General features: G+C 41.8%; 1 protein-coding gene across 2 annotated transcripts; it reads left to right on the top strand.

Annotated features, from left to right (window-relative positions):
• The first annotated feature begins 467 nt into the window (after nt 1–467).
• Nucleotides 468–12,644, top strand: LOC120226565 (zinc finger protein 677-like). 2 transcript variants are annotated; one of them, XM_039224736.1, is made up of 5 exons: nt 468–673; nt 2,235–2,316; nt 4,022–4,148; nt 11,161–11,942; nt 12,027–12,644. In XM_039224736.1, the coding sequence occupies exons 2-5, from the start codon at nt 2,302–2,304 to the stop codon at nt 12,195–12,197; spliced, it is 1,095 nt and encodes a 364-aa protein (XP_039080667.1). In that variant the 5' UTR covers nt 468–673; nt 2,235–2,301; the 3' UTR covers nt 12,198–12,644. The 2 variants fall into 2 exon arrangements, with proteins under 2 accessions (XP_039080667.1, XP_039080666.1); XM_039224735.1 differs by having other exon boundaries at nt 11,161–12,644.
• The last annotated feature ends 9,782 nt before the right edge of the window (nt 12,645–22,426 follow it).

The following is a 22,426-nucleotide window of genomic DNA, read 5'->3' as shown; positions in this document are numbered from 1 at the left end:
AAAGCATGAACTTAAAATGGGGAGGGAACAGTCTTGATCCAGAGGACACAAAACACAACCAAGAGGGTGAGAAATTCCAAAAAAGACACGCCCAGCGGTGGACACCCAGAGGAGACCACTCCCCTCTCCCGCACACCCGGCCCAGAGGTCTTGGCCTCGCCCTCAAGCCCCAGTCCCAGCGAACACCGCGGCTCTTCGGGGGCGAAACAGACTGCTTAGGTTCCGCCCTGTCGACGCCTTGCCGCCATTCTGGGTCCAGAGGCCTATTCGTTTTCCTCCCATTCCGGAAGCGCTCCCCCGAAGCTCCGCCCCATGCCGCCCGCAGCGTTGGGCCAAGGCCTGGCAAGTGCGTGCGTCCAGCCCTTTGCGCGAATCGCTTCACCTAGGCCCCGCCCCAATCCCGCCCCCAGCCCGGCCGTCGGGGCCTGGCCAATAGACGCACCCCGCCCATTACCGGAAGCGCTCGCTCCAGGCCTGTCCCATTCCCGACCTTCCACCTGCTCTGACGCGCAGTTATTGAAAGACCCGGAAGCGGCTGGCAGAAGCGAAGGTCACATCGGCTTCAGTGGGTTTTGAACTTTAATACGTGAGCGTCTCCAGTCACATTTGTACGCGCCCAGGGTCGGGGGTCTTAATGCTCGTTAACGTCCCTTCCCCCACGCCTCTCCCCGCGGTAAGTCTGGCATCGCGGACTCCCCGAAGCCCGAGGGCGGCGCTGTCGGCTCGGGGGTCCCGGTTCGTTTCGGTTCGGGTCTTTCCGAGTCGGTCCCCGCCTCTGGCGTTCGGGCCCTCGGGCCTTCAGACGTCGCCTGCCGCGTTGTGTCCCAGGGCACCCGTGCGCCTCGCGCCGCGTGAGTCTAGGGAGACGGGAGTGCGGCGTGGATTGGAGCGCTCTGCGCGCAGCCCGGCGCGTCTGGGCCGATCCGGGCTCGGAGTCTGGCGCTGGGATTGCGCAGACCCTGCCGCCTCCTGAGAATCCGCCCTGCACCCCCGCACGCGGTGAGAGGACCGATGCCCGGGAAGAGCACACTGTTGAGAGTGGGCTTTCAGGGGCGGGACCGAGGACGGCGTGTCGGAGCGCAGGTCACCTCCCGCACCGAGGATGAGGGGCCTGGTGGAAGCCGCGACTGCGGCAGGGAGGCCAGGAAAGCGGCCGGACGAGGGAGAGGGCGGCGGGGGGGGAGACGTGCTCCTCCCGCATGTGCGCATGCTCTCTCTCTCCCTAATATATATATATATAATATGGGGAAAATACTACATGATTTCTGGAATTCACTTGGGATGGGGTAGGACAGTGTCTGAGACCGTGGCCAGCTATTCCTGACCTACTTCTGTCACCTGATCCCCTGCTTGCGTCCTCCTCCCCCCTCCCTCGGATAGAGGCAAACAGGTGTCTTTGCTGTCCCTGGGGCCAGGGTCAGCACTGCATCAGGGCTTTCCCAAGGGCGGTCCCTCTGCCTAGAGGTCCGAGACTCCTTAAATGCACGTGGTGAACTTGCTTCCCCAGGGCTTTGTTGTGATAATCCCGTTCTTGTGGGGCCATCCCAGACACTGCCCTGTCACATTCTAGCCTCACCCCCACCCCAGCTCTGGCCTGTAATGCCTGCTCTGCATGGGTCTGTCTGCTCCTTCCTCCAGCTGACTGGATACAGGGGACAGGGCCCCGGGGAGAGCAGAGCCTTAGGTGGGAGGTGTGCTGGGCTGGTGGCCCCTGACTACGTTGGAATACTGAGGTATTTTGCAGATGCCTCTTGTGTCCAGTTTCCACAGAATTCCCTTCTTGTGTTTGGGGTGATGGGGACTGGACTTAGTGGTGTTCAGAATTCCCCAGCGGATTCTACTTGTCGAGCATTGGGCACCAGGGCTCTGGCTCATGTGTTAATGAGGACTGAAAACAGCCCCTGGTCCAGAGAGGTGAGGGAGTCAGTCCTCAACATGGGGTGTTATCAGGGGGGGCCTGTGACTTTAAGGGGAGCGTTAGTGCAGCCCAGACCCCTCCCTGGTGCAGTGTGTGTGTGTGTGTGTGTGTGTGTGTGCACGCGCGCGTACACATGCCTCACGAGAAGGGAGTGTGTTCTGCAGAAAGAGGTCTCTGCCTGGCAGTTTACTGTTCTGAACCCCTCCTGTGGCAGTGGGCAGATGAGGCCTGTCTCCCACATGCCTTCCCATGCAGTTGTGGCACAGAAAGGGGTATGTTAACTCTAAGCATTAACCAGCATATATTTGATATTTAGGGTTGACGTCTCAAGACGCATCTTGCCTGGAACAGAAGCACAGAGGAGGAAAGCCCAGGACTCAAGAATGACTCTTTCTCAGGTAAAGTCATATGTGGGTTTCTAGTTCTGTCCTCTGTGTCCTCCACTGCCACTGGGACGTGCTCATCTCACTCTGAAGTGTCCCTCCTGACCTGCTGCTCACGCTCACCCCAGAACCTTCCCTCACCCCCTCTATCTCCACGCAAATTCCAGTTCATATATTTTTTTTAATTTTTAATTTTTAATTTTTTTTTTTTTTTTTAATTTATTTCTGAGAGAGAGAGACAGCATGAGCAGGGGAGGGTCAGAGAGAGAGGGAGACACAGAATCTGAAACAGGCTCCAGGCTCTGAGCTGGCTGTCAGCACAGAGCCTGATGTGGGGCTTTAACCCACTAATTTTGAGATCATGACCTGAGCTGAAGTTGTAAGCTCAACCAACTGAGCCACCCAGGCACCCCTTCAGTTCATACTTCAACTGAATATGTATTTAATGGAGATTGAATTACTTGTTACTATTTTTAAATATTGTTTTTGCAGGGAGCTGCCTGGCTGACTCAGTAGGTAGATCAAGTGACTCTTGATCTGGAAGTTTGAGCCAGACATTGGGAGTGTGATTACTTAAATTTTTTTTCTTCGCAGGGTTGTTTTTGTAAGCAGGCTAAATAGAGTAACATTAACAATTTTATTTACCTTTAATGCAATTCATACGTGTTTATTGTACTAGAAATGCCAAAATGCACATGAGTAAAAATGATAGAGAATGGAGAGTTACCTATAAAAAATGTTATGTAGAGACTGTTAATTTGACTTCATTTTTTTTTCAGTATACATGTTGTGTGTGCACACATATGTGAGCAAGAGCCTGTGGTGTGTATAAAGACTGTGTCATTACAGAAATAAGTTTCAGATTTATTTTAACTTTGAAAGTATGTCTGACATGTTTTCCATGCCTTAAATTTTTTTCTGTGCCATCACCTACATGAGGTAACAGCAGTATGAATACTGTGTGTGCACATGCGCCTGTGCAAGCAAATATATTTCTCTTTATCCAGGCTTATGTTTCACCCATGAACTTATTTCGTATTTTCTCCGTTAGGAAGTTCTCTGAACAGACTTTCACTGTGTGTCCATTACATCCCTGTGAGGCCCTGTGGGTTCCATGCTAAAGCCTGACCACTTGCTTAGGGATAGGCCTTGCCATATATTACCTGACTAACTGACACACATTCCTTAGAATGTGTGTGAGAGTTGGGTCCTGTGTATGATGGGAACAACTACTAATTTAATTGGATTCTCTGTTCTTCTACAGGTAGAATGATACTTAACCATATAAGAAGTGTTGAGAACTTCTAGTTGATTCTGTTGTCATCAGCTTCTCATTTTTCTTGTTTTCACCTTTCGTTGATGCTACTTTGGACTGGGTCATCCCTGAAGACACTACTCGTGATCTAGCTCAAGTAGAAATTAGGTGTTATAAGGTGTATACAACATACTATCTAGATCTGGCATATAGTCTAGCATTTGTTGAAGTTTTTTCATTTGTGAATTTTATGTGACACAATATTGTAAAATTCTCTGTAGTTTATCTGATGGAAATTCTCTGATGGAAAAGTGTGACAAAGCAAAATGACTTGCTTAAAATGATCTTTTATGTACATATCTGATTACTCATTTCTAGCTGACGCTTACACCTCTCTCCTCCTCTCATTTTTGTGAAAGAAGTGCTCTCCTGATGGCCTCTTGGTGAAATGTGCTTTCATTTCAGGGACGGTTGACCTTCAGGGATGTGGCCATAGAGTTCTCTCAGGAGGAGTGGGAGTGCCTGGACCCCGCTCAGAGGGCCTTGTACAGGGACGTGATGCTGGAGACCTACAGGAACCTGGTCTCCCTGGGTGAGGATAGTTTCCCTGCAGAGGTTGGGAGCTGCCCTAGGGGATCTTTGTGTTTCTTTTGGGAGTCACTTGAGAGTCCCTGCCCTGTTTGAGATTGAAGCCCTGCTGATTGAGAAATGAAAAGCTTCACAATGAGGTGTCTGGGTTTGAAATGGCGCTGTTTCTTCAGATGATCTGCTCACTGCATGCAGGTTAGTGATAGTGCTAGAGGTTGAGGAGAAACAAGACCTGCCAAAACTTTAGAATGTTGGATTGCCTGGTCTTACTCCTGACTCTTGAGCCAGTACTTCTGGGAAGAGAGCTGGATATCTATATATGTCAAGCATTTAAGCATTTGGAAGAAGTAGGTCACTGAACAAAGTTGTGAAGTGTTCTGCACAGCCTGCCTGTGTTGCATGTCCTTGGTCTCAGCTGACAAAGGGCTGGGATTAGTTTATGGAGAAGCTGCAGGATATCATCTACCAGTTTCCATGTCAGCAAGACTCTGTTTCTGAGCTGACTATTATCTCCATTGTGGAGGAAGGGAGAGCCCTGGACAGCCAACAGTGAGGTAAAACTAGCGACAAATTCAGGTGGGTGGGAAGGCATCAAAGATGAGAAGCCAAGTAAGCATCAGATGGCAGTTGACTCCCTGAAATGTTGTTTGGGACAGTCTCCTCAGATGGGAGAGGTGTTTGGAAAAGAAGAGTTGATCTCTTATGGGCTCTCAAAGGAAGATGTTATTCTCCTTCACTCTCTTCTTCATATGTGTATGGTCCTGCCCTCAGTGATACTGCAGTTCCAGGCAGTTACAAGGGCAAAGTCTTTATCATGACCCAGATATGCTGTTCTCTGCCCCTACGGCCCCTTAATTCAACCCTGGGGAGCACATGGAGGGCTCTATGTAAGGGCCATTCTTCCTTCTTGCATCTCCTTCTGTAGTCAGTCACAGATCTTAGCTGAGGCCCCCTTCGTCCTGACTGTGGGTCTTCTCCAGCTTGTATCCTGTTTCATGTGCTTCAGTGACCTATCATCATGGGAACATTAGCTGCTCTTTTGCATCTGGAGCCAGAGTCAGGTGCATGGTTTGTCTCAAGCCCTTTGCCTGCCCCATGCCTCCGCTATTTCTTCATTTCCATTTTCGCCCTCTAGGGGCATGTGTACTGGGAATGGAGTGGGTGTTTTGAGATTGTTACACAGCAATGCTGTAAAGACAGTGTATGTGGGGGCGGGGGGGGGGGGAGTGAGGAAGGAGGACCTTTGTTTGATCCCCAGTCCTTCCTGGGGACCATATCTCAGGCATCAGCCTAGAGTCTGTAGAGAGACCCCAGGTCCTGTTTCAACATCCCACAAAGTATAACCCCCTTTTCTTACTCTCCTATCTTCTTCGTCTCTGTCTTGCAGGTCTTCCTTAGTCTGGGAATATGGGAAAACCTTGGCTCTCCCTGATTTCATGCTCAGGATCCTATTTATGTGGTTTGCCTCTGAAATGTTGTTGGTTCTGAAATATACTTTCTCACTGTCTGAAATTTTATCCTCATATTTTCTGCTGTGATAACCCACCGTTTAGGTGCTGGACAACTTGTGTTGTGAACTCTCCCATGCAAAGTTTTACTGGTTAAAAACAACATTCTAGATGGAGGACACTTATATTTAGATGTCACAGCACCCTTCTGCTAAGTGGAGTTGTGCCTCCAAAGCACCTGAGTAGAGTGGTCAGCATGTTCCAGGATGCTGTCATCAAGTATTACATGAGAGCCTGGCTTAGGGCTCCAGGACTTCCGGTTTTTGGAGTGTTATGACAGTGTCTCTCGGGGGGCACTGTCGTTGTGGTGATCGAGTTCACTAAGAGTTATCACCTTTGATTTGGCGTGAAGAAATACAGGAAGTTATTCTAGTGAGATCATGGTCTGCCTTCATGACCCTATCTTTGAGACTGGTGACCAAACTTGTTCATACAACAGTGCTCATTCCATGTGTATGCCCTTGTTCCTTCTTCAACAAATTAGTGCTCTTTGTTTTATACCTGCAATTTGTGGGACTGCTTAATCACTGAATGAATGTTGTTTCATATATTTTACAAGATTTCCTTTGTGAGCATTAAGGGTTATGGCTGAGCATGCCTTTTCCCAAAACCTATACAACCTCTACAGTGGGGAAAATTAAATCATAGTTATCTTGTCTCCGTGAGTTTTGCTTGACATTATAACCCATTATTAATAAATGCCTTTCTTGGAGCTCCTCAGTGGCCCAGTTGATTAAGCATCTGGCTCTTGGTTTCAACTGATGTCATGATCTCACAGTTCCCTAGATCAATCCCCACATTGGCCTCTGCACTGACAGTATGGAGCCTGCTTGGAATTCTCTTTCTCTGCCTCTCCTTTCCTCAAGCTTGCTCTCTCTTGCTTTCAAAATAAATAAACATTAAAAAAATAAGTACTTTTCTCTTTTGAATGAATTTGGATATTAAAATTGGGAATATTTGATATCTTGAGAATGTAGTTTTGTTATAAAATGACTGTTCTAGAATTATAAGAAATTCATCCATAAACAGTTATATAAGATATCATCATTTTTCTATAGTATATTTTAATTTGTCTAAAGATAACTTGTTGGATTTTATGTGAATTTTATATTTTTTAATTTTAGTTCAAATGTTTTATTTTGATTATCTCTATGTATAGATTCACTGTGTAGCTCTGAGTATACAGAACTAATAGTTAAATATCTAATTTTACTTTATAGCAACATCACCAATTTCTTTCAAGTACTTCTTTATTACCGTTACTTATGACACAGATTTCTACAACATTTTTAGGGTTCTGGAAATCCCATTTTTCAGTTAACCCATGATGACTATTTTGTTTCCCATCTTCAAATTAACCTGAACTCTTAAGGTTCACGTTGTTCTTATTGGCCCACATACCAGTGTCCTGGGGTTGTCCCACCATTAATGTTGTTGGTATCTCTGCACAGACAACCTCTTGTATTGATCTGGAACTGGCAAATATTGTTTCTGCTGTTAATTGCTACTGCCACCTTCATTAGAAGTTATTCCTTGTTGTTTTGGTCATGTGATCCTTAAGGTTATCTATAGTCTCCTGATAATTTTGTGAAGTCAGGGTTTATTAATTTTGGGCAAGTGCATGTTATTTTTATTTATTCATGATAATTATATGCTTTTTAATACATTTGGTGAAAGCATCCCTCACCTCACATATGTTTCATGTATGATAGATCCAGTGATAGAACTTCAGGGTATTAGAGGAAGCCAGCCTAAGAGACACTTTTATTTTTACATTATATAAATAGACTTAGTTTCAAATTTTTTAATCTCTTGTGAAATTAATAACTTCAGTTGTTAGCTAGTTTAGAAAGAACTTCTAATTAAAGTAGAATTCACATAACATAAAGTTAACCATTTTCAAGCGAGCAATTTAGCGCATTTACAGGTTGTTCAACTACCAACTCTGCCTAGTTGCACATTTCCATCACTCCCGTTTACCCATTAAGCAGTTTCTCCCCATTTTCCTCTGTCCCCAGTCCCAGAAACTACTAGTCTGCATCTGTCTCTGTTTATCTGTCTGTAGGTTTTATATTTTGTCTGGACTCTTCACAGCCCTTTGCATTTTTGTATGTATTGTATCATGTTTTGCACTTAAAAAAAAATTTTGTTTTATGTTTGTTTATTTTTTTGTGGGGGGGGAGAGAATCCAAAGTGGGCTCCACACTGACAGCAGCGAGCCCGATGTGGGACTCGAATTCACGAACCATGAGATCATAACCCGAGCTGAAGTCAGATGCTTAACCCACTAAGCCACCCAACCTGCCCCATGTTTTTTACCTCTTTAAAAATGGTTTTTGGAATTTTGACATTTCTATGTAGAATCTCCAGACCACTTTGGTCAATATTACTTTTTTTTTTTTTTTAATATAAATGTCTCCATTTATTTATGTGTTTATTTTTTTCTCAGCAGTGTTTTACAGTTTTCAGTCTACAGATCTTTCACCTCCTTGGTTAAAATTTAAAAATTTCCTTTTCAGATTCTTCATTATAGTGTATAAAACACAAGTGAGTGTTGGTACTGTATCCTGCAACTTTCCTGACATCTTTTTGAACATTAGCAGGTTGTATGTGTTTATGTATGTTGGGGGGTATGTAAATATATATGTATATATATGTTTATGTATATTATATCGATTTGTCTGTGTCATCTTCACGCAGAGATAATTTTCCTTTTCTCTTCCATTATCTGTGCTTGATTTCCTTTTTTCTTGTTTTATTGTGCTGGCTAGAACTTGCAGAGTAGTGTTAGATACCAGCAATGAAAGTGGATATTCATGTCTTATTTCTTATCTTAGGGTAAGTCTGCCCTGTTTCTTCTAGAATATTAGCTGTAGATTTTCATAAATAATCTTTAAAGATTGAGAAAGGTCACTTCTCTTCTGAGTATGCTGAGTATTTTGTCATTTAAGAGTTCTAGAATATTTCAAATATTCTGCATACACTATATTTAATGAGGTCATTAAATAGGTTTTTTTTTTTTCCTTTTGTCTTTGTTCTATTAATGTGGATTATTACAATGATAGATGTTTATATGTTGAACTTTCTACCATTGAATTCTTGGAGTAAGTCCCTTTTACTTAATGTTTTGTGATTTTAATATGCTTTCTATTTAGTTGGCTGGTGTTTTGCTGAAGACTTTTACACATCTTTATTTAATAAGAGATTTTTCTGTCGTTTTCTTGTGATGTCTTTGTTTGGTATCAGAATAATGTTTGCCTCAGAGAATAAATTAAGATGTGCCATTTTTTAATAACGTGTAGTGCTGTTTTAGTTATAAGGAACTTCCTCACCTTTTGTTTCTGTATTAAGCCTTAATTTCTCCCTTATTTTCAAAGGACAGTGTTTCTGGAGATTGAATTGATGGATAGGTTTTTGTTTTTGTTGTCTTTGGCAACAGTTTAAATATGTTATCCCATGGTCTCTTGACTTCATGGTTTGGCTGAACAATCAGCTCTGGAAGTTACTGTGTGTGCTTCCTATATGACACTTCTCATTTCCTGCTTTCAAGATTCTCTTTTTAGTAGTGATCATGAATTGTTGCAGTGTGCATCTCTGAATTTTTTATAATTGTGTGTTCACTGAGTTTTTAGATTAGTAGATTTTCATGTCTTTTAACAGTTAGGAAATTGTCTACCATTATTTTCTCCATATTCCTTTGCCTCCCTCTCTTTCTTTTTGGGACCCCCATTGTTCATATATTGGTCCCCATGATGTTGTCTGGCAGAACTATTAGACTCTGTTCATTTGTATTCCTTCTTTCCTTTGTGCTGCTCAGACAAGGTGATCTCTTTCTTTTTTTTTTTTTTTTTTAATGTTTTACTTATTTTTGAGAGATTGAGAGAGACAGCATGAACAGGGGAGGGTCAGAGAGACAGGGAGACACAGAATCCGAAGACAGGCTCCAGGCTCTGAGCTGTCAGCACAGAGCCCAACGCGGGGCTCAAACCCATGAACTGTGAGATCATAACCTGAGCTGAAGTCAGACACTTAACCGACTGAGCCACCCAGGCGCCCCATAGACAAGGTGATTTCAATGGATTTCCCTACCAGTTTCCTGAATCTTACTTCTACCTCATGAAATCTGCTATTGAACTTCTCTGTGAAGTTTTTCATTTTGTGTATTTTATATTTTGAGTATTTTACATTTAAACTTGAGAATGTGTTTGCTTTCATCTTCCATGTTCTATCTCTGTATTGATATTCTCTGTTTATTTAAACACAGTTTTCTGGATTTCTTTTTAATTATTTGTCCATCATTTCCTTTAGCTTAAATAGTTGATTTAAAGTGCTTGTTTAATAATTCCAAAGTTTGGGCTTTTTAGGGCCAAGATTTGTTGTTATTTATTTTTCTGTATAAGTTGTGATTTTATTGTTGTGTTACCTCCTTTGTACCTTCTTGTTAAAACAGGATATTTTGAATATGCTGAAACTTTGGAGATCATAATATTCTCCCTTCCTAGGGTTTTTTATGTCTCTTGTGATTGCTGCTGTATGTTTCTCTCAACACGCATGATTAACACATAATTAATTTTTAAGTATATTATGGTATATAACCTCAGCGCACTAATCATTAACATTGTGGTATGCCTATTTGCACGGATATATTTTTGGAGGAAGTATTCAGAATAATGTTTTATTATCTTCAAAATGTGGTCTTAATAGTGTACAATAAGTATTGTTAGCTTTAGTATGTACATTTTTTCAAATATGATTCACCTTTATCCCTCTTGTGAGGTTCTGTAAGCTTTAGGGTGCCTGCGGAAATTCCATTATTTCAGGGCACTGGAAACTTTTTTTTTAATGTTTATTCTTTTTTTTTTTTTTTTAACATTTATTCATTTTTTGAGAGACAGAGAGACACAGTGTGAGTAGGGGGAGGACAGAGAGAGGGAGACACAGAATCCGAAGCAGGATCCAGGCTCTGAGCTGTCAGCACAGAGCCTGACGTGGGGCTCGAACTCACAAACTGTGGGATCATGACCTGAGCCGAAGTTGGCCACCCAACCAACTGAGCCACCCAGGCGCCCCTTTAATGTTTATTCTTGAGAAGAGACACAGTGCGAATCGGGGAGGGACAGAAAGAGACACACAGAATCCCCAGCAGGCTTCAGGCTCCAAGCTGTCAGCAAAGAGCTCGACGCAGGGCTCGAACCCATAAGTCATGAGATCATGACCTGACTTGAAGTCTGCTGCTTTACTAACTCAGCCACCCAGGCACCCCACTGGAGTTGGAACTTTTGACCACAGAGCATTGCAAAACAGGTTTCCCTGAAAATAATTTAAACCACATGAAATCATCCTTCTTTACTGAAGAATTTTATGTTTTTTATGTTTCTATACATTTGCACACCATAGTTGATAACTCTGTCAGTTGTGAGTTTTACTTTTGGTGTAATACTTTTCAGTGTAAAGATCCATCTTCAAACTCTGGTTAATAAGAAGCCTACAATTATTTATATTTTACAGATATTGCTACTAGATATGTGGGCAAAGAATTATCACCAAGAGACTACGTTAATAATGGAGAATTATTCCAAGTGTTTACTTTTGAAAGAGACATAAGTCATGACTTTGATGACTTTGATTTGAATAAAGTCCAACAAGATGTGAACAAACTTGAGACTCAGTGGATTTATGAAGAAAAAAAATATGAAGGAATAACTACATCTTATTGTAAAAATCTCACCTGTAGAGAAGACCAACAACATCCTAAATCCTGGAATAATTTCCCTGTAAAGCACAGTGTTTCCATAAGAAGTACATCTCCATATTACAAACATGATATGATGAACCAGGAACTAAACTACAAGATAGGCCATTCAGGAAACAAGTATAAGAACTGCTTGGACAATAGGCATGGATTAAGCTTTCATTCACATCTGGCTGAACTGCAGAGATTTCAAACTCAAGAGGAAGTTTATGAAAGTAATCAAGCTGAGAAGTCTACCAAAACACCCTCAGTTTCACCACCTCAAAGAGTTGCTTCTAGGGTCAAAACCAACATTGTTAATAAATATGGGAATGTTCTTATGCATCCTTCATTACTGACACAATATGAGGAAATCCCCAGTAGAGAGAAACCTTACAAATGTAATGAGTGCGGGGAGGCTTTTAGCCATTGTTCAACCTTAGCTAATCATCAAATAATTCATTCTGAGCAAAGACCTTACAAATGTAATGAGTGTGGCAAAGCCTTTAACAGGTTCTCAAACCTTACAAGGCATCAGAGAATTCATACTGGAGAGAAACCATATAAATGTAATGTATGTAGTAAGCATTTTATGATACGTTCCCACCTTTGGCGTCATGAACGAATTCATACTGGAGAGAAGCCTTACAAATGCAATGTGTGTGGCAAGGCTTTTAGTCAGAATTCAAGCCTTACAGTTCACCAAAGAATTCATACTGGAGAGATACCTTACAAATGTCATGAATGTGGCAAATCCTTTAAGCAGTATTCAAGCCTCAGTAGACATCAGAATATACATAGAGTGAAGATATAGAGAGTGTGATAAGACTTTTATTAAGTGTTCTCACCTTTGGAGTCATAAGGGAATGTATACTGTGAAGAAACTTTATAAAAGAATTAACAGCACGACCCTCATGACATGACTTGATCTCAGGATTTACCAAAGATTTCATGTTGGAGAAAATCCTACAAATATAATTAGGTGGTAAATTGCTTAAGCAGGTTCCACAATGTATTGTGTACATGTCAGAATTCCTAATAATGAGAACAAAGCTTAGTTCTTCAAGATTAATCAAATCAAATGTTATACTCTGCAGGTAAATTAAAACTCAAAATGATTTAAAATTCACGAGATGATGGGTGTCAAAGGATCAGGGACATCTGTGGAAACCCCTTAAGTTTATAGAATCTTTTTATTCTTTGGATTTTTTTTTTAATTTTTAAAAATAATTTATTTTTGAGAGAGACAGAATGTGAGTGGGGGAGGGGCAGAGAGAGAGGGAGACCCACAATCTGAGATTGGCTCCAGGCTCTAAGCTATCAGCACAGAGCCCCACGTGAGACTCACAAACTGTGAGATCATGACCTCAGCCACAGTCAGATGCTCAACTGACTGAGCCACCCAGGCATCCCTGTTCTTTTAGATTTTTTTTTTTAATATTTTTATTTATTCCTAGGAGAGAGAGAGACAGCGTGAGCAGGGGAGGGTCAGAGAGAGCGGGAGATACAGACTCTGAAATAGGCTCCAGGCTCTGAGCTGGCAGTCCGCACAGAGCCCAACGGGGGGCTCGAACCCACCAACCGCGAGATCATGACCTAAGCGAAAGACGCTTAATCGACTAAGCCACCCAGGCGCCCCCTTTTAGATTTCTTAATGAGGTTACTTTATTATTGACTTTGAACCTGTGGTTGAAAATCTATTGATGCTGTGTCTTCATCACAGATGAAGTATTGCCATAATGCTGTCTGTGATGGAACTTCTTGTTTTGGTCTAATGTAAATGGTTTTAGTTTTTAATTTTCAATTCACTTGTTCATTTCTGGTATCTTGAAGGCAGTTAATTTTTGTACCTTAACCTTGTAGCCTGCAGCCTTGGTATAATTGGTATTTTATCTACCATTCTTTGGAGCATCGTATGAAATAATTCAATGCTATAGTGACAGGTACCACTCTGTTTTCTTCCTATTTAAAAACAGAATTCTCTGCTACCATACTAATACTGAGTGAATCTTGCAGTCATTAAGTCCAACTTGGTCTTGAGCCAGGTTCCTATTGTACTGTGTTACAATCAGCGTATCTATTTTTTTTTTCAGAGTATCTACATTTATTAAGATCTCAGAAGCTTTATGCATAATTTTTACTGGCATACAAAATAAATCGTTGCACATAAAGGGAAACTTGTCATAGCCAGTATTATAAATAACATACTGTAATCTAAAATATGAGAACAAGTTATGAAGACACCTAAATGTCGATCTAGATTACTGGAAGAACATTGCCATCCAGCTTTTTCAGCATATCATCATGGTTAAATCCTGTGATTTGTTACCATCCCCTATAAGTTCAAGTCTTCAGTCCGCTGCTAAACAAGGTGTGGAGTTAGTGAAATCTCTCAGCCCTGTGTGCCTTAATTCTTAACAATGTGTTTGTATGTGAGAGGAACAGACACAATAACCATGTCAAAGATGCAAGGACCATTCAAAGATCCATTAAAGTTCCTGGCCAATTTATTATTGTACTAGTCTAAGTTTTTAATACTCCTTTATTATCATTTTTTATCCAGAGGAAAAGTTCCCAGTTAGCAGCACTTCTCACTTTTTCAGGAAACTTCCACTAGCTCCCTGTTCTGGGCTTGAGATGGGTTCACAACATCCGGACTCACCCTTTCTCACAATGGGACTCTTTGGGAGCACATCCACAGTCCCTTGGTGTGCACCTTAGTGGCTGCTTGGATCCTGGAGAGCTTGCAGGTAGCCACGGAAGCCTCCTGGGAATTAGGGACTTGATTGACCAGAATAGCCAGTGTGGGTTGGACCCCAGGGAAGACTCGCGGCTGGTGCACCCCGCTCCTCATCCAATACTCCTGCAAGCTTTGAGGACTGAGGCTTGGAGCATTAGGAAAGCTGGCCTGTTTTACTGAGCAATTTAGCTAAAAGCTGTACTTTTAAGAAAAAAGCGGAGGGGAGAGGGACTCCAGAGGGAGGGAGTGCTACTGGGATGGAAAACGAGCTACCGGCCACCAGATGAGCCACCAGATGAGTGCATCTGATCAGAGGATTGCCTCCCCAGCTCCATGGAGCTGCAGCTGTACTGGGGCCTAGGGCTCATTGGAACCGTGGCTGGGCAGCACTTTGTCTTTCTTTTTGGTTAGGAAAACCATCCAACAAGAAGAAGACCAGGAGACCCAATGAGAGCATGGAGCATGACGGGCTGATTTCTATCCCTTAGTGAATCTTCTCCTTTGGTCACCATTAAACAGCTGCCATTTAATGTCAGCCTGGAAGTAGATCCTTGGTTCTGTGATGGTGTAGAGACTTCTACTTTATGGAAAACCCCCAAGAACCGGATTCATCCAACTTGCACAGTTCAAATACGAAAGGATAGAGCTGATTCCCCGACACCACGGCCGCCCAGGCAGGCATTCCCTGCAAGCAGGATTTATTTATTTACATACATGCTCAGGTGCCCTTTTTTAGCCCCTGAGTCCCCCCTAAATCTCCTTAGTGAAAACCAAAAGATTTTGAGCCCCTTCCCTGCAGCTGCGGAAGCGCCATTTCTATCGGGTACTGCTGGATCCGCTCACACCTTCCCCACATCCCGGCCTCTTTAACCGGTTGGGGAAGCCGGGGCGTGGGCCAGACCATGAGATGCCCAAAGGTAGCGACAAGCTGGAGCCTTCACAGCGAAATACTATCACTACCCTCTTCCGGTCCCTTGATTGTCCCGGACGCCTCCTTTCAGTCTCTCCTGCTCCCAAGGCGGTTCCACGGGACCAGCAGGGGGGTTGGCGGCGCGCACACCAAGGGCTTGGGGAGTCCACAGGGTGGCCTAGCGGCCCGTGCCACCCTGGGAGTCCGGCTCTTCCCAGCCAGGAGCGGGGCGCTGGGGCGACCACTGCTCGGCGCGGAGAGGGCTTCCAGCCTTCGGGGGATGGATCCTCGCTGGCATTTGGGGTGCCTGTGGGAAACTTCCCCGGGGCCGCTGGGGAGAAACGGAGGCGGAAGCTGAGGGACGTGGAGGGTGAGCGCGGAGCGCGTGGAGGCCGGGACAGGCGAGTCCCAAAGCCTGAGCAGTGGGTGTGCAGCCGCGCTGCGGTCAAGGGCTCCGCCCGCGGACTCCACTGCTTCCCGACGTGCCGCTGCGGAGAAGGGTCTCCCGCGGCCGGTGCGCGCCACCTGGGCAGCCCGCGAGACGCCTGCGGGCCGAGGCCGGCAGAGCAGCCGGCGGGGGCTCTGCGCGGCTCTGGCTCCAGGCGGGACCGCAGCGCGCCTCCACCGCACTTCCCACCAGGAGCGGCGCCCGGAGAGGCTTCCGGCCCGGCCTCTCCCGGCGCGTGGTCGCCGCATCCCGCAGCCGCTGGGCCGCCAAGGTGCTCGAGGCCATACAGTCTGCACTTGGAACTTCCACTTTCACTGGGGGCACGGCGGGGACCAGGTGCTGTGTGGTGGCGTCGGGGTCACACCAGCGGGGTGCCTCTTGAAAATCAAGCTGACATTTTTATTTTCCTTTACTTTGTTGTGGATGTATTCCTTTAGGGTCTTACGTGGAGCTCTTTTTAACATGGTTTCTCCCAAGAAGTTGGTATGGATTTGATCACTTTGGCGTAAAGGCTATGGCTTTGGAAAAATCATCTCTTCTTCTTAATTACTCTACCCTCCTTTTCCTCCTTTAGCCTTCTTCCTTCCAAATCCGAAGTCTGGAGCAACCAGAGGATTAACCTTAAAAGGAAAGTGGTTACTTTTTCAAGGGCACTTTTCTGTGAGTTTAGGGTGAAGCACTAAGGTCATGTAGCTGTGCAATGATCGATTGCTGTGGGCCCTCGGGTTTCAGAGGTTACGTGCCACTCGGAGGCCATCTGTCCCTAGGTTCCTTTCACCCTTGCACATTTCCACTCTTCGACCCTCATTGAATTATAGTGCACAGAATGGAGAGAGGGCAGGAGAAACAGGCTGGTTTTTAAAGTATGTGGTGGTGTTCTTTGGTGGTCTTCAGGCAGGTTTTTTAAGAGCTGAAAGGAAAAGGTTATTTGTCTTATACATTAGCATCAGTGTTCATTTCTGTTTTCTCCCCTCTCCTTTTGAAGACAGAAACTTGGGATTGCTTTGTGGGAGCTGTCTTTCTCCTTTCTTTCCTTCCTTCCTTCCTTCCTTCCTTCCTTCTTTCCTTCCTTCCTTCCTTCCTTCCTTCCTTCCTTCCTTCCTTCCTTCCTTCCTTCCTTCCTTTCTTCCTACTGTTTTAGTAAGGCTATTATTTAAACTCCAGTTAGATAACATATAGCATAATATTAGTTTCAGGTGTACAGTATTCAGTACTTTCATACAACATTCAGGGCTCATTACAAGTGCACACTCCTTAATCCCCATCAGCTAGTGAACCCATTCTCCTACCATTTCCACTCTGGTAACCATGAGTCTGTTCTCTATAGTTAAGAGTCGGTTTCCTAGTTTGTCTCTCTCTTTTCCTCTATGCTCATTTGTTTTGTTTCTTAACTTCCGCCTATGAGTGGAATCATATATTTGTGTTTCTTTGACTGACTTATTTTACTTAGCATGATAATCTCTAGGTCCATCCATGTCACTGCAAATGGCAAGATTTCATTCTTTTTTATGGCTAAATAATAATCCTCTGTGTGTGTGTGTGTGTGTGTGTGTACACCACATTGTCTTTACCCACTTGTCTATCAGTGGACACTTGGGCTGCTTCCATAATTTGGCCATTGTAAATAATCCTGCAATAAACATAGGGGTGTGTGTATCCTTTGAAAATTAGTGTTCTTATGGGTTTTTTTGGGGTAAATATCCAGCAGTGCAATTGATGGATTATAATGTAGTTCTATTTTTAAGGTTATCAGGAACCTCCATACTGTTTTCCACAGCGACTGCACTGGTTTACATTCCTACCAAGTGTAAGAGGCTTCCTTTTCTCCCCACATCCTTGCCAGCACTTGTTGTTTCTTGTGTTTTTGCATTTAGTTATTCTGATAGGTGTGAGATGATATCTAATTGTAGTTTTGTTTTGCATTTCTCTATGTTCAGTGATGTTGAGCATCTTTCCACGTGTCTGTTGGCCATCTGGATGTCTTTGAGAAAATTTCTATTCATGTCTTTTGTTCATTTTAAAATTGAATTATTTGTGTTTTGGGTGTTGAGTTGTATCAGTTCTTTATACATATAATTTTGGATACTAACCCTTTATTGGCTATGTCATTTGCAAATATCTTTTCTCATTTAATTTTGTTGATTGTTACCTTTGCTGTGCAGAAGCTTTTTATTTTGATATAGTCCCAATAGTTTATTGTTGTATTTATTTCAACATTGCCTCAAGAAACATATCTAGAAAAATGTTGCTATGGCCAATATCAGGCAAATCACTGCCTGTGCTTTCATCTAGGATTTTAATGGTTTCAGGTCTCACATTTTGATCTTTAAGCCATTTTGAGTTTATTTTTGTGTATGGTATAAGTAGTGATCCAGTTTCATTCTTTTGCATGTAGCTGTTCAGTTTTCCCAACACCATTTATTGAAGAGACTATCTATTTCCCTTTGCATATTCTTGCCTCCTTTGTCAAAGATTAATTGACCATATAATTGTGGGTTTATTTCTAGGTTTTCTGTCCTGTTCTATTGATCTATGTGTCTATTTTTGTGCTAGTACCATACTGTTTTGATTACTACAGCTATATAACATAACTTGTATTATGATACCTCCAGTAATGTTTTATTTTTCATTTTAATTTTTTCTTTCCCTTCCCTGCCCCTCATTATTTTTTCTTTTTCAAGATTGCTTTGTCTAGTCAAGGTCTTTTGTGGTTCCATGCAAATTTGAGGGTTTTTTGTTCTAGTTCTGTGAAAAATGTTGTTGCTATTTTGATATGAATTGCATTAAATCTGTAGATTGCTTTAAGTGTACAGACATTTTAAATAATATTTATTCTTCCAATCCATGAGCATGGAATATCTTACCATTTCCTTGTGTTGCAATTTCTTTCATTGGTGTTTTATAGTTTGCAGAGTAGAAGTTTCAGATTAAATTTATTCCTAGATATTTTATTATTTTGGGTGCAGTTGTAAATAGGATTGTTTTCTTAATTTCTCTTTCTGCTGCTTCATTATTAGTGTATAGAAATTCAACAGATTTCTGTATCTTGATTTTGTATTCTGCAACTTCATTGAATTTATAAGTTCTAGTAGTTTTTGTGGTGGAGTCTCTATAATTTTTCTCTATATAGTGTTTTATCAGCTGCAAATAGTAAAATTTCACTGTTTCCTTACCAGTTTGGGTGGCTTTTATTTCTTTCCATAGTCTGATTGCTGTGGCTAGGACTTCCAGTACTCTGGTAAGTAAGAGTAGTGAGAGTGGACATTCTTTTCTTATTCCCGATGTTAGGCGAAAAGATCTGTTTTCCTCCATTGAATTACTGTGGGATTTTCATATAATGCCTTTATTATGTTGAGGAATGTTCCCCCAAACTTACTTTATTGAGGGTTTTTATCATGACTGGATGTTGTATTTTGCCAAATGGTTTTTCTCCATCTATTGAAATGATCATATGATTTATATTCTTTGTGTTACTGATGTGATGCATCATGTTGATTCATGAATATTGAATCACCCTCACATCCTGGGAATAAATTCTTCTTCATCCTGGTGAATAATTTCTTAAAACATATTGTTGGATTCAGTTTGCTAGTATTTTGTTGAGGATTTTTACATCTGTGTTTATCAGAGATGTTGGCCTGTAGTTCTTTTTTTTTGGTGTGGTGCCTTTATCTGGTTTTGCTATCAAGGTAGTGGTAGCCTCATAGAATGAATTTGGAAGTTTTCCTTCCCTTTCTATTTTTTAGAAAAGTTTGAGAAGGATAGGTATTAACTCTTCTTTAAATGTTTGGTAGAATTTGCCTGTGAAACCATGTGGCTCTGGACTTTTGTTTGTTGGAAGTTTTTTGATTTATGGATTCAATTTCATTGCTGGTAATTGGTCATTAAATTTTCCATTTCTTCCTGTTTCGGCTTTGGTAATTTATGTTTCTAGGAGCCTACCCATTTCTTCTAGGTTGTCTAATTTGTTGGCATAGTTTTTCATAATATTCTCTTACAATTGTTTGTATTTCTGTGGTGTCGGTTATTTCTCCTCTTTCGTTTCTGATTTTGAGTCTCCTTTCTCTCTCTCTCTCTCTCTCTCTCTCTCTCTCTCTGTTCCCCCTCCCTCCCTCCCTCTCTTTTGATGTGTACAGCTAGGGATTTATTGATTTTGTTGATCTTTTCAAGGAACCAGCTCCTAGCTTCACTGATTTGTTCTATTGTTTTCATAGTTTTTATTTTATTTCTGCTCTAATCTTTATTATTTCCTTCCTTCTAGTAATTTGGGTTTTGTTTGTTCTTTTTCTAACTCCCTTATGAGTGAGGTTAGGTTGTTTATTTCTTGGTTCTTGAGATAGACCTGTATTGCTTCCCTGTTGGGACTGTTTTTGCTGCATCTCAAAGATTTTGGACTGTTTTGTTTTTATTTCCATTTGGTTCCACATAATTTTTGGTTTCTTGTTTGACCCATTGAGTGTTCAGACATTTGGAAGAGTTAACATCCCACTTGAGAGGTTCAGACAGGAGAAAAATTAAGGACTTCAGCATTTTTCAGGCTCCTTGTCTGCTTGGGATTCTTGCTTCCTCTCTCTTTGCACACACCCTCTCTAAAAAAAAAAAATCTAATGTTATTTTAAGGTTCATCCTGTTTTTCTCCCATTTCAATTTATTGAATGAACAAAATTTAATGCCTTGAATTTCCATTTTGCATTATTGTCTTCTATCTTATCATTCCCAACTCACTATTTTCAGTTAATTTTTTCTAAAATATATATATATAACTGTATATTCTCTAGTGATGATTACTTTCTACCATAAAATATTTTCTCACTTAATTTTCCTATACCATAGATTAGAATGAAACTTAGATTATACATAATTTTTGTATTGATGTCATTGAGAAACAAAAGGCATAGAATCATTTATGTTGCTATCCAAAGACGGACCTACAGTCTATAAACCCAATTTGGTTATAGAAAATTATTCAGCATTTTATTAAGACTCTTGAATGGTCATTGACAAGTAAAATCTATCTATATAATAAATATCTACATGAAAATGATGAATTAGCACAAACTTGTAAAGTAATCATTTTATAATATTGTATACAGTTGACTATTGAATCATGGTTTTTGAACTACATAGGTCTGCTTATGTGTAGATTTTTTTAGATTACAATAGTATAAATGTATTTTCCTTATGATTTTCTTAATGATATTTTCTTCTAGCTTTAATGTAAGAATAAATTATGTAATATGTATGAAGATATAAAACACATATACAGCATATGTGTTAATAGACTATGTTCTCGGTAAGGCTTCTGGTCAACAGTAGTTGAGTTTTGGGAGAATCAGAAATTATGGGGAACCTGGGTGGCTCAGTCGGTTGAGGGTCTGACTCAATTTTGACTCAGGGGTCATGATCTCCCAGTCATGAAATCAAGCCCAGACAAGACGTAGAGCCTGCTTAGATTCTCTTTCTTCCTCTGCCCCTTCCTCATTCGTGCATTCTCTTTCTCTCCTTCTCTCAAAAAAAAAAAAAGTTATACATGTATTTTCAACTGCACAGGGAGTTGGCAGCCCAAATACCCATAAATACCCATGTTGTTTAAGGGTCACCTGTAGTAACAATTTGGGGGCAAAAGACATGAACCTGTTTTTGATTAGTAAAGAGTTCTATTGCTTTTGAAATCTCCAGAGAACAACTTCAGAACAACAGCAACAACAAAAGGATATTAACTTAAACATGTTAATAATGCAATGTCTTTCTCTATAGTTAAATTACAAATAGTTACACAATTTCTAATGTAAATTTTCATTTTGGAATAAATTTATATATGCATATAAGTAGCAAAGATAATATAGAAACCTCCTGGGGGCTCCTGCCTGGCCCAGTCAGTTGAGCGTCTGGCTTTGGCTCAGGTCATGATCTCACGGTTCGTGGGTTCGAGCCCCACGTCGGGCTCCATGCTGACGGCTCAGAGCCTGGAGCCTGTTTCAGATTCTGTGTCTCCCTCTCTCTCCCTCCCCTGCTCACGCTGTCTCTCTCTCTCTCTCTCAAAAATAAATAAAACATTTTAAAAAATTAAAAAAAATCACCCTCCTGTATACTTTCCTACTCCATGTCTCCACATATTAATGTTGTAAATTACCAAGATACTTCTTTTTATTTGTTTGTTTGTTTAATCCCTATCCCCAGCCCTATGACCCTGAGATCAAGTGCCACATGATCTACTGGCCGAGCCAGCCAGGCACCCCCATGACACTTCTGACAAAACTGAAGAACAACATCGGTGCAGTACTCTTAATTTACTTCACGCTTTATTTGCATTTCACCAGTTGTAACAATATATTTTCATATTCCAGGATCCATTTCAGAATATCATATTTTCTTTTTTTTTTAAATATTTTTATTTATTTCTAGGAGAGAGAGAGAGAGACAGTGTGAGCAGGGGAGGGTCAGAGAGAGAGGGAGACACAGAATTAGAAGCAGGCTCCAGGCTCTGAGCTGGCAGTCAGCACAGATACCGACGCGGGGCTCTAACCCACGAACCGCGAGATCATGACCCAAGCGAAAGTCGGACGCCCAACCGACTAAGCCACCCAGGCGCCCCAGAATATCATATTTTCTTTAATTGTCATATCTCCTTAGTGTCCCTTGTGCTATGTTAGTATTTTAACCCTTCCTAGTTTTTCATGGCTTTAGTGGGTTTGAGGAAGAATGGTCAGGTGTTTTTTTGTTGTTGTTGTTTTGTTTTGTTTTTTGCATATCACTAAAGCTGAGTTTGTCTGATATTTATCTAATGATTAGAACACATTTGTAGATTTTTAGAAGAATATTCCAGTCTCCTGTCATATCATATCAGAGATTCAGGAAATAATCTTGATGTATAACTGATGCTGTTAGCCTTGATCACTTGGTTAAGATGATGCTTGCCAGGTATCTCCAGTAAGGTGCTATCTT

Source organism: Hyaena hyaena, unplaced genomic scaffold (genome assembly GCF_003009895.1).
Source record: "Hyaena hyaena isolate Hyena2069 unplaced genomic scaffold, ASM300989v1 scaffold_1768, whole genome shotgun sequence".
Taxonomy (NCBI): domain Eukaryota; kingdom Metazoa; phylum Chordata; class Mammalia; order Carnivora; family Hyaenidae; genus Hyaena; species Hyaena hyaena.
This window is presented reverse-complemented; position numbering and strand designations above follow the sequence as displayed.